Source organism: Perca fluviatilis, chromosome 17 (assembly GCF_010015445.1).
Source record: "Perca fluviatilis chromosome 17, GENO_Pfluv_1.0, whole genome shotgun sequence".
NCBI lineage: Eukaryota > Metazoa > Chordata > Actinopteri > Perciformes > Percidae > Perca > Perca fluviatilis.
In genome coordinates this window covers 12,202,034-12,215,328 of record NC_053128.1, presented here as the reverse complement: position 1 = coordinate 12,215,328, position 13,295 = coordinate 12,202,034, and the positions used below count along the sequence as shown (strand labels likewise).

Below are 13,295 nucleotides of genomic sequence, written 5' to 3'. Positions count from 1 at the left end.
CGGCTGCTGAGGTTTACGTTTGAATTCCTTTTAATAGATTTTACTTGAGCCGAGTCATCAACCCTTAACGTTTATTAAAAGGTATTTTGTTGTAACGGGTGGTGCGGAGCATTTTGCCGGAATCGCGGATGGTTAGGTTTCATGATGAATCACACCTAGCCGAGTCGACACAACATTAATGGACAGTAGAAGGATGAAGGGTCTGGAAAAACAAACACCGTTGCAAAGGGGGAGTTCACAAAAGACAAACAATGGCACGCATGCAACAATGTGCTGGCTCTCCCGTCGCCATAGATACCTTTCACGGGGGAAAGTAAAATGAGGAAATTAAACCAATGAATTACAAGAAGGAAATGAACAGCAGCTGTTTAGCGAGATAACTGCACAGCTTGAAACCAAGACACCTTTCCTGTAGCTCTAAGCACTTGGTAGGAACTAGGGTGGGGAAACTGAAAATAAATGGGTTACACTTAGGGCTGGGCGATGTGGAGAAAATCAAATATCACAATATTTTTGACCAAATACCTCGACATCGATACCGCAACGATATTGTAGTGTTGACTATTGGTGCTTTCACAAAATATTTACACAATGAGATTTTTGATAAATAATCATCAGGAGTGGATATAATGACTAAGTGGGTAAAGGCAAATAATAGAACAGTTACAACAGTCTGGTAAGTTCAGAAAATGACATCACTTTACTGTAATGCAGCCTTTAAAACCAGGAAAAGAAATAGTTGTGTAGCTATAGTGCGTAGTTTCCGCCACCACCATGAGGAATTCTAAGTAATGACAACAACACCGTCGGCACGTCCACATGATACAAGCCTTCTGTGACTGCGCACCCTCCCCACGCATCTTCCGCGCAGTTGCTAGTAGCCGAGGAGGACACGGAGGATTAAAAAAACAAACATGATGGACTCTTCAGAAGAGGTCATTATCTTCACTCGAGTTTCTGCGCGCGAAAGTCCATGTTCCGATAACGATACGAGTATCGGTATCGGCTCCGATACTGCCTAAAACGCTGGTATTGGTATTGGGAAGTACTGGAGTTTATGCACCGATCCGATACCACGTAATAAAGCCCTAAAGAAAATCTACGTTAAAGTAGTTTTTTTATGTTCTTTTTCCGTTATAACTGACTGTCAAACTGGATAATAAAAGAAAGTTCTGTGGCATTCATTGTTTGTGTTTGTTCATGTTTCACAAAGAGTTTAACCTGAGCCAGACCGACAACAAAAATAATATCACATCCATACAGGGATAGTAGTATACAGCTGTTAAAATATAATAAAATATATGACACACTTGTATCGGATCGGTACTCGGTATCGGCCGATACGCACGTTCAGGTATCGGGAAGCAAAAAATGGTATCGGGTAGGGGTGGGAATCACCAGAGGCCTTACGATACGATATCATCACGATACTTATGTCACGATACGATATTATTGCGATTTTAAACATATTGCAATATTCTGTGATATATTGCAATTCATTAACTTTTTTCCAACTTCAAATTTTTCCCAATTTCAAATTATGTCCCCAAAAGCAAACTTGGTCAACATCGGTTTTATCTAAAAAGATACATTTCTCTGTTTGTAAATCTCACTTTAATTGTATTGCTGCAAAATCAGATTGTCAAGCAGACAGACTGACCAACAAAATATAAAAGATCGATACTTGCCGTCTGTGTATCGATACAGTATTGCCACAGAAAATATTGCGATACTATGCTGTATCGATTTTTTCCCCCACCCCCAAGTATCGGGCCATCTCTAGTCGCCGGACGACACAATCTTCTGAACATAACCGTACTGAGAAATCCAGAGAGAGTTGTGTGGAGCTGATAGTCTTAATTAGCTTTGTTGCAACTCATCTGGCGATGGCATGAACGTAACGGACGTTCATTAATATCAAAAAGTTTAATGAAGAGTTTTGCCAGGCCTGGGACGGCGTGGATATACTGCATGACCACAATGGCACCACAGTGTACTGTCTCATAGATTAATACTTTTCAAAGACAAACCGTCAAGCGGCACTACGTCAATGCAGTGCAATTTTACCAAATACCTAAAACTCGTGCTCTCCGAGCAGAAAGATGCTTGGTGGGAATGGTTTTCATGACGATACCAAGTTGAACATACTGACGTTTTGCTTGCAGTCTAGTATAGAATGCAGAGTTAGCATTTAAGAGTTTAAGGTCCGTGTAGCATTTGCTTCTTCTACAATGCACTTGTTAGTTGAATAAATCTTGAAGCATGAAGCTGTGTTTAATAACTTACAACATGAAATCCTGTTCCCAGCAGGGCTGGTCCCCCCGCACTGTGATCGTTGTGCTTTTGACATTCTGCACCTTCAGCGTCACGTAGGTGTTGAACTTGTCTGAAACAAAGGAAAACGGAGTTTATTGTTTGAAATTATAGTGAGGCGGTAACAATACACTGAGAGCATATAGAAGGGCTACATCATGGATACATTTATGTATCGGGGTTTTTTCCTGGATAGTGGAATTTTTGGCCCTCCCCCAAAGAGGTTTTAGCCAACCCCAAAGGAAAATCATCACCAGCACCAAAATGATAAGAATTGAGAATACAAATGGCAATTCAAATCCCCTCTGAATGCATTTAAGAAGATTAATCAAACAACGCTGAACAAGCAGACCATAAATCTGAATAGGAGCGCTGATCTCAGTTTTATCTCTAGAGTCAGGCTGTGCCGGACTCCCCCGCGATTTATTTAAATATAAGATTTTGTTAATTTGGGTTTGATTTACTCAAGCATATGTACATTTTTATTTTTTCAATTGTCAGAAATAACAGAAAAATGCATAGATTTCTGCCTTTACTGTACGCAAAGCGCTCATGTTAACTGTTGTGCGTAGTCCCCCCCCGCCCCCCATTCTGAGCCAGGAAAAACCCTGATGTATGACTATTAGAATTAAGAAAAATGAGCAAATGAGCAACAGAGAAGTTACAGATGGTTATAACAGTGTTAACATATCAGTTATCACATACAACTGAGCCAAAACACACACTTTCAAGTAATAATAACCAGGCCAGTTCTACTCTGGCTTTGTGTTGTAGAAAAAGACATCAGGAGCTCTAGTGAGAGTGAAAGCAGATAAGTCTCTCTCTCTCTCCCCCCCCACTATGTCAAGCCAAGCCAAGCCAATCCAATCCAGGACAGGGCAGCAAACTGACCCCGTTAATCTCCACAGAGAGCCAACCCCATGCAGCAGATACAACTACAGGATCCAACTGCCTGTTTTATATCTAACCTGCACTGTGAATTACAGCTTCTTTTGAAACCACTCAGAAATATTTGCCCTCTAAACATACAGTTTGCAACAGAGGACGCCAGTCTGCTGATCATGTAATGGAGTGAAAGTCACTCCTGACCTGTTACTGCTGCAGAAAAAGGTCTCTGTCAGACCTGATTCCATCAAGGCTAAAGTTGAAATTCAGTGAGGTCACAGGGGAAGGCAGCTTTTAACCAACAAAGCTTAAATATGACAGCTGGCCATTTCTGTAGTAAATGATCGCTGCTGGAACTCTGTTGGCTTTTGAAAGTGGCAGACATGGAGTCAAGTGTCTGTCTGTCTGTCTGTCTGTCTGTCTGTCTGGACAAGTTTCACACCCAGTGATCTCAGTCAGCCTTCTCTCGGCCAGTAGTGCCGCTCAGCAGCGCCACAACAACCGTCTGCACCAGCTGTTAGCGCTGGGCGGAGTGAGGGCTGAGGGGGGGATTACACGGCCCGTGACACAACCACCACTTTTCATTTCCCGCAGTAGGGTGAGGGAGCGTCTACACGTGCCTGCTGATGTGCTCAGTTTGGTCTGGTAGATAGCAGCCCTGCGCCACGGGTGGCCCGCCCTGCGACTTCCCCTTTCTAATGGCATACATCCAACCCCCTACTGTACCTGGGCACAAGAGCAGCTGGAGGAGCTGGAGGAACGGCTGAGATTGAAATGCTGATCTTCAGTGGGGATCGACCAATACTGTTTTTTCAAGGCTGATACCGATTATTAGTAGTTAATAAATCCGATAACTGGTATTTGGCACTGATATGCATTTACAGTGAAAATGAAAATCGTTAAGTACAAAATTAAGATTTTGGAACGTTGCAAATCCAACACAAAACTTTGGGTAACACTTTACTTGAAGGTATCGACATAATCGTGACATGACACTGTCATAACTACGACATGAGACTGTCATGAACGTGTCATAAACGTTATAAACAAGTCATAAACGTTTATGACTTCTGTCATTAAGTGTCATTCTGTTTTTTTCATGACAAGTTGACATTGTTTGGGTTGTCTTGTTTATGACAACTTGACATTAATCAAAGTGACATTACCAGAAGTTGTCTTTGTAATGACAACTTGACATAATGTCATCCTGGTTAAGTTGTCTTAATAAGGACACTCCAAAGAAATGTAATGTCAAGTTGTCATGACAAATACATCTTCTGGTAATCCTGGTTAATGTCAAGTTGTCATTACAAAGACATCCCAAACCAATTTAATGTCAACTTGTCATGACCAAGACAACTTATGTCACTTTGATTAATGTCAAGTTGTCATAATCAAGAAACCGAATGACACTTAATGACAGAAGTCATAAACATTTATGACTCATTTATAATATAATAATTTGCACAAATGGATTTTGCATGAATGTCAACATCATGTTTTATTGTCGGCATCTTAAAACTGTATGTAAATGTGTATGTTTTAGCAATACCATATGTCAGTATGGTCATGCAAATAAAGCCTTTTTGAATCTGATTATATCTTCTATCACACTATACATAACTTCCTACCGCGATATCAATATATATCATGATTTGGTAAATCTTCGAGAATTTCAATTACGAAACTGTATATAGATGAAATAACCACATGGTGCCGTCTGTTTTTGGCTGATTTACTGAATTAAATACCTGACAAATCAAGACACTTCATCACTCTGATTGGCATCATTGCTCACAATTGCCTAATACATCGAGAGATATAAAAAGGGACAGCTGTGATATAAGTTAGGTCTCCCCACCCTTTATATGAATGAGGATAGCCTAAATAACAGAAACCTCTCTTAGTATAACGTAATACAATTTAACAAAAGGAAGGACATTAATAAAAAGGTATCAAGTGTACTTTTAGGCAAAACGTAGATGATTCTCACACACACACACACACACCCACACACACACACACACACACACACACTTTTTTTTTTGCAGAACATTATGAGGTCACAGTGAATTGACCTATTGGGTATAAATTGTCTTCACTTTCAGTAATCGTTGAATCCTATTAGACATCTGTGTAAAATTCTGCCATAATTAGTTAGTCAATGCATTCATTGATTCATGGCCAAGAATGTGTTATGTGAGGTGAAAAATTACAACCATGAGTTAGATGCATTTCTCTTGAAATTTGAGCATACAATATACAAAATATGTTGGTATTAAAAGCACTTTTTTAACCCTCCAACAAACCCTGAGAATTGACACACACACACACACACACACACACACACACACACACACACACTCTTTTGGTCTATGGGAAATAAAAGCAAGGCATCAGCTGTTCCTTTGTAGATTTGACTTTGTACACTAAACAAAGATTTTCCTGGTTACCTCGGCAACATATTGAAACATTTACTCTGCACATAGCCTTTACAACAGCAGCCATACAACTTATCGCAACTCTTGACACAATGAGAGACATGTCCAAACAAACACTCATTGACATTCTTACAGATCGTACACTGACGCACAACATAAATAAAGATTAAACTTGGCCCCAGTAACCCACCCGACGTCCCACTGTCTGAAAGCATTGTCCATCCTACTACAAGCACCACGAGTGAAAGTAGACAGACCTAATTAGTGCTTCGAGGGGACAGAAGGACAAAACACAGGCATTATTACAAAAAAGGAGCCTGGGGGATGCTCAAGCCTTTCCCTAATTAGATAGTCCATGCCTTGCGCCACATTTGGGCTGGCTCCCATGAATATATGAGATAAGGGGAAGAGGATGTATGGATTAGATAAGAGCCACATAATGGCTGTGGCCCCTTTACAGAAGGTGCTGTCCACAAAATGGCTGATGCAATCTGCACCGTTGAGGAGAAAGCAGCAATAACTGTCAACTGAAATACACAAAGTATACTGTATGCCTGCACACTAAAGCCTGACCCATACTGGATTTAAAATATGTTTGGGAATGATCCCTCAAATGTAACTGTATTAAGAGTTGCAATAGAAGTCTTGATATCAACTGGTAAGCAACAGTTAACATAAAATAATACGCACTTGAGCTATACTGCCTATAAATCTGCAATTTCTGGCTCTGAAATGAGTCTGGCTTTTTGGCCAACATATTCACCTACTGATATATCCATGATAATGCAATAGCGACTGATTATATCGGCCCCGGAAAAACATCCTGGTCAGGGTCACAAGATAAAACCACATATATCAAGCCAATACCTAACCTAATCTAATGTTAAAATTAGGGCTGTCAAAATTAACGCGTTCATTTTAAAATATTTAACTCGTTAAAAAAAATTAACAAAATGAACGCAGCTGTGTTTGTTTATTTCATGTGGCAGCTGACCTATGACCTGAACTATGACCTACATGGTGCCACCCACCAAACCGTATACGACGTGTGGCGCTAAACCGTTAGCCATCCTGGATCAAGATGGATAGGGAGGGAGTTTTGGGCGGACAATTTCACTTGTGAATGAGTTTTTTTGTGATTGTTGCGGGCAAAAATCCTTGATTATGCGGCACGTTTTCTTAAAAAATACGATGGAATAAACATGTCTGTATGCACATACTCCCATTCTTTCTCTCACACACACACACACACACACACACACACACACACACACACACACACACACACACACACACACACACACACACACACACACACACACACACACACACACACACACACACACACACACACACCAGTCGGCGTGCTGTAAAGAGGAGACATCAGTCGAGCTGAATTGTGGGATAATGCGGGCTACTTGTCCTGTTCATGTTTGGAGACAGCTGTCACTTCCTGTGAACCACCCACTCGCTCCTGAGCCCTCAGTCAAGCATCCTCCTCTTCCATTATTGATTGAGGATGAGTTTTTCAATAAATTAGTCAAGGAAACGCAGGCAGTTGGAAAGCTGACATTTCAAATTCAAACTACTCGTCAATATTGCATGCAAGTGAAGACCTGTACGTATTGGAGGACTTTTCTACCGTTGTTGTTCATGAGAACTTTCTCCATTTCGGTACATAGAGTTCTCAAATGGATATAATGTGAACGCAGGATTTTTCCTGACAGAGAATGGGCCTTTGGGGGGGACAGCAAGCGTTACAGTAAAGGCAAAGAGTCTGTGTTACCTTATTTGATAGAAAGCTATGCATGTGCCTCTTATTTCTGACAATTTGATAAACAAAAATGTAGAGCTGGGCAATATATCGATATTATATCGATATCGTGATATGAGACTAGATATCGTCTTAGATTGTGGATATCGTAATTTCGTAATATGGCATAAGTGTTGTCTTTTCCTGGTTTTAAAGGCTGCATTACAGTGAAGTGATGTCATTTTCTGAACATACCAGACTGTTGTAACTGTTCTATTATTTCCCTTTACCCACTTAGTCATTATATCCACATTACTGATGATTATTTATCAAAAATTTCATAATGTAAATATTTTGTGAAAGCACCAATAGTCAACACTACAATATTGTTGCGGTATCGATATCGAGGTATTTGGTCAAAAATACTGTGATATTTGATTTTCTCCATATCGCCCAGCCCTACAAAAAACACCCTGATTAACAAAATTGCTTAAAAGAATAATAGTAATATTTAAATCCTCCCGTTAAAATCAGCGGGAGAGTCTGAGGTAGCCAGACTCCGGACGATAAAACTGAGATCAGCGCTCGTATTCAATGTTTTTGTTCTGCTTGTTCAACAGCTGTTTAGTAAGCTGCTATTAGAGATTGAGATGATGATTCATGGATTTATATCATCCCGGCTTGATTACTGCAACTCCATTTTCACTTGTCTTAGCAAGTCGTCCCCAGGACCGTCTACAACTAGTCCAGAACTCTGCTGCAAGGCTCTTGACCAGGTCCAGCAGGATTGTCGCACATCACTCCAATTTGATCCTCATTACACTGGCTACCGATCAAGTTCAGGATCCAATTTAAAGTTCTTGTTCTGGTTTATAAAGCTTTGCATGGTCTGGCACCTGTTTATATCTCGGAGCTGCTCCATCCGTACACTACTAAACAGGTCCCTCAGGTCTTCTAACCAGGGGATTACTGGTGGTCCCACGCACTTGTTTAAGAAAAAAAGAAAAGGTGACCGTTCCTTTGAAGCGGTGGCTCCAAACCTGTGGAACGCCCTTCCTGTTGTCTGACGTTCTGCAGTCTCTGTTGAAGCTTTTAAAAAGCAGCTGAAGACACATTTGTTTAAATTCGCTTTTTTTATTTTATTTTTTTTTTAACAAACTCGTTTGTAAACTTTGGGTTTTAGGTTTTAAATCGTTGAAATTATTTTAATTGGTCATTCAATAATAATTTTCTCTTTTTCCCTTGTTGATTTTCTGTTGGATTGTACTGTAGTTTTACAAATTGAGCGTCAGCGTCAGTTCTGGCAGGCCAAGTAGTCAAGACGCTGCTAACGCTATTGGCCAACAACACGGTCTCATCAGCTGATCTGCAGCAGCTGATCTGCATTAGCACATCAGCGGGTCAACTCCCCTCGCTGCTTAATGGTTACGCTCAAACAGGGCGCCCTATTTAAAGCAGATTCAGTTTGCTCCTAACTGCTTGCTGCCCGCCTCCTCCCCAGCTCCTCTTTGTCGTGTATAACGTGGCACTTGCTTTTCTGTCATCGCTGCTGCTCTGTTCAATGTGGGGGAATAGTTCAGCTCACACAGTCCTAAACTGTGTGAGCGTTCCCTAATGCTGCTGCGTTCCTCTGACTCTCTGCTATTTCATGGTGCTCATGGAAGGTCAGAGGACTCCCTGAACAGAGCCATACCGCCAAAATTTTATTCAGAATTTATCAACTTGACTGTCTGTAAAACTGTCTGTAAAAGGTGCTATATCAAATGAACTTATTATTATTATTATTATTAATAATAAAACACACTCAGAGAGGATTTGAAGTGCAATTTTTTGCTCTCAATTCTTATCATTTTGGCTTTGCCGATTTTCTTTGGGGCTTGCTAAAACCTCATTGGGGTCGCCAAAAATTCCTCTATGCAGGAAAAACCCTGGAACAGTATAATTTGGATGTGTACTCTAGACACTTCAACAGGGTATTGTTGAAATAAAAGCTTGTTATTTGGGGAATTAAATCTAAATTCTGACAGATATATTTGTGCAGGCACACACTGACACAGACTGAACACACGCATACAAATCCAACAACACACAGCCCGTATCAATACCCAGTTCCCTGTGGCAATCAGTGGAAATTCAGGCAGCCAGCCACTGGCCCATCCAAGGGAACCTTCAGTTCTACATACAGAGTATTCCCCGGAAACAACTTATTATAAAAAGGGTTCCTAAGGCCTCAAAGCTATCATCTGAAGGTGTGGTGAAAGCACAGCGCAAACACACATCTCAGACCAGCCTTATGTCAACTTTGAAGGCTCTTCCAATAAATCACATGTCTCTGAGGGTAATAATGAGCAGGGAAGAATAATAAATAACCATGTTAGGTCATTCATTCCTTGAACTTAAAGTTAAACAGACAAATTGCCAGTCTCTAACCAAGGCTGTTCCTTGTTCCACAGATTAAGTGCAGATCCACGCAGCAGAATACGCAGCTCTGATGCACAATTGATTGTCATCACAGCATAACAAAATAGCGTAATACATCACCCCCAGACTTTATGTGGCCTAAGGATCAGAACAATTGGAGAGCGAAAATGTACAGTATAGGCTCTGTATGGCAAAGTCTACGGGAAAAAGGCCTGACTGTTCAAGTTTAAAATGTGCCAGAATCGTACTTTGTACAATGAGGAGACAAATTAGTTATTACTTTCATATTATAATAATATAAATCAAATTTAGTTTCTATTTCAATGTCATCATCAAACATTTACCTAATCAGTCCTTCCAGAAAAATGCAGAGTTTTTTTGTGATTGTTGCGGGCAAAAATCCTTGATTATGCGGCACGTTTTCTTAAAAAATGCGATGGAATACGCAGGATATTTATGCAATTTTATGCGATGAAATTGAGGGGAACTTGCAAAAATTGCAGAAACTTGCAAAAACTGCAGTTTGATGAAAAAGAGAAGAAAAAAAAAGTGATTCCCCAAACACCCTGCTTTTCGATGATGTTCACGTTGCGTAATTACGTCACTTCATAACGTTCCCTTGGCAACAGGAGAAAATGCTGGCTGCTCTTCTCTTAATAGCCACCTTCTCATATACTGTCTATGATAGCTACATCCATGGAAGTAAACGCAACATTTTTCAACTTTCTGCTAAGATATATGTGACTTTTTTGCAACGAAAATGCGGGGATTATGAAATCATGCCAGCCCTGCATATTTTGCGCGGAAATCGGCAATTTATGCGGCGAAAGTGCGTTTCATTTGAAAAAATGCGGCCCCCGCATAAATATGTGGACTTTGGCTGATTATGCATTGAATTATGCGATCGCATAATCACGTTTTTCTGGGGGGACTGCCTAATGCCAGATCTTGTCTTTACAATGTCCGTCCCTCAGTTTTCTTTACATTGCACAGAGGTATGATTGGTAAGCTGCTTTCACACCGCAGCGGCAGAGCAAAATCTCTGCGTGGTCACGTGGGAGGCAACCGCTTCATACCCCTACTGCCGTAACAGAAACCGCTTTCGCTCTGCCCCCTTCCCTGATTGAAAACGACTGGAGGAGGCAGGTTGGCAAGCTGTGGTGTGAAAGCCTCCTTAACCCCGGTGTTGCCCCACGTGTTTGGCACAATGATTTATGTATGCTAGAGGTAGTCTGGATCGACGACGGTAAAGTTATGGGATAGTTCTGGCGCCGCCGGAAGTTCGGCCAGATGTCACTCAATTTCTGCTTTCTTTGCGTTTACTTTAAACGCCGGTCGCATCGAGCAACATTAACCTCACTCACTCGCTCATTCACTGTGTAATTCATTAATAATCTACTCATATACATAACTGGACACTCTAACTGCTCTTAACTGCTAATTTATGCTAAATGTCATTTATTCACTGTATAATAACTAGGGGTGGTACGGTTCACAAAACCAAGGTTCGGTTCGTATCACGGTTTTAGGGTCACGGTTTTCGGTTCAGTACGGTTATTATTTTTTCATTAACACTCCAGAATATACTTCAGCATATAGCTAAAATTAGCATATTGAATGCATGTTGCACAAAACGTGCACACAGTGGCAGTTCTATATTGTTTTATTTCATCATAGGTAACGTGAAATCCAAAATGTTCCCACACATCAGATTATAAACGACGCTGGCGCATCCTCCAGCTCTGGGCAGTCTCTCTCCCACTGGACATTTCTGCAGGTGAGGTGACCTGCAGCGGCACCCCACTCCACTTGAGGAGCGGTCGGCTCGTTGTCTCTCAAAATCTGATGAAAATCTTTTAAACTGACCTTTGTCGATCTGAAATGAAGACAGATTCAGCAACTGCATGGCCTATTTCTCGCTTAAAATGTTTTCAGAAACACGTTTCGTTGAACTATTTTAGTACAATATGAGATCGTATTCTGAACGAGCCGCCATGACAGTCCGTTTTGAAATTTGGGACCAGCCAGACCCATGTGACGCAATCGTCCAATCAGCTGCCATGGGTTGCGTTTGTCACGCCCATCCCGCTCGTCATTTCCAGTAAGTGTTTTAACATAGGTGTCGAAAGTGGGCACTACGGCAGTAAGAGGTTAGTGCACATTAACAGTGTACTGACGAACCGTGCGGTACACACACGCTCCGAACCGAGACTAGCGAACCGAGCGGTTCGGGTGTTTTTTCATGAACCGTACCACCCCTAATAATAACACAATGCCATACACAGTGCAATATATTTATCTTTATTTATCTGTAGTTTATTGTTTTACTGTTTATTTACTTCCTATATTTAGCTAAAAGTTTGTTATTGTTATACTGCATTTTCTATATTGTATTTTTATACCTCGTTATTTTCTATACAAGTGTTTTGTAAGCTGAAATCTGCTGCTGGAAATCCAATTTCCTTGCGGAAGTCATCCCAAATGGGATCAATAAAGAGAAGTCTAAGTCTAACCGGAACCTCTGAGCAACGTTACAAGCTCAAAATGGCATGTTTTGAAGTCAATTTGGATTGTGCAACAAGGCAGGCCTGCTTGGTTATTTCAGGGAATGTATACACAGCAATACACTGGTAAGAGCAAATTAAGTTTAACCATGTATCCAGCTAATTTATATATCGCTTGTTGCTGTATTGTGTGAGCAGTTTCTTCATTTAATAATGTATGTGGCGTTTTCTTTTGCGGGGTGCAAATGTTCCACCTGAATAAATTCCTTCCCGAGACCATTTTGAAGAGCCACTCTTGCTGCGTCTGGAGCTTAGCGCATACCTGTCAAGTATCCCGTTTTGGCCGGGAAAGTCCCGTATTTTACCCTTCTTTCCCGCCGTCCTCCCGTATTAGTATTTTCCCGTAAATCTCCCGTATTTTAACCTGCGTTATTAAAAAATAATAATACCCCAGACCCGAGCGGAGTAAAAAAAAAAAAAAAAAACATTCCCAATCTGAGCTCTGTCACTAGCCTCGCGACAACTGCCACCTGCAGTAGCCTACTACAGGTACTGTAGGTGGCAGTTGTCGTGAGGTTAGTGTGTGAGGTCAGATGATGAGTGACAACGCGGGGAAAAAAAGAAGAAAAAAAACAGAGACGGATGATGGACGCTACGACAGAGACGGTGCGCTGCCAAAACTTATGAAGGCTTTACTATGCATTCCCCATAGCAAGGCAAGTTGAGAAAGGGTGTTTAGCATGGTACGAAAGATTGTTACAGAGAATAGGATGACGTTAGACAACAGAACTGCAAAGTCTGCAACAAATGTGTGCAATTACTCACTAAAAGAGTAAAGAAAAGTTATGTGAAATTAAAAGAAAAACTGTAAAAGAAAAGCAATATGAAATGAAAAGAATGTGTGGAATGAAAATAAAATGATCACAAACAATGTTATAAATTGTAAATGTTTTCAGCATTCTGCATCAAGTGGTGATT

At 40.8% G+C, this 13,295-nt stretch overlaps 1 protein-coding gene across 16 annotated transcripts in view; it reads right to left on the bottom strand.

Annotated features, from left to right (window-relative positions):
- Positions 1-13,295, bottom strand: part of LOC120545141 (protein unc-13 homolog B-like) — a 96,692-nt gene that overhangs the window by 67,462 nt on the left and 15,935 nt on the right. For all 16 annotated transcript variants that reach the window (XM_039779194.1, XM_039779195.1, XM_039779189.1 and 13 more), the window contains exon 3: positions 2,287-2,386. In XM_039779194.1, the coding sequence (XP_039635128.1) occupies positions 2,287-2,386 (100 nt within the window). The remainder of the gene's footprint in view (positions 1-2,286; positions 2,387-13,295) is intronic.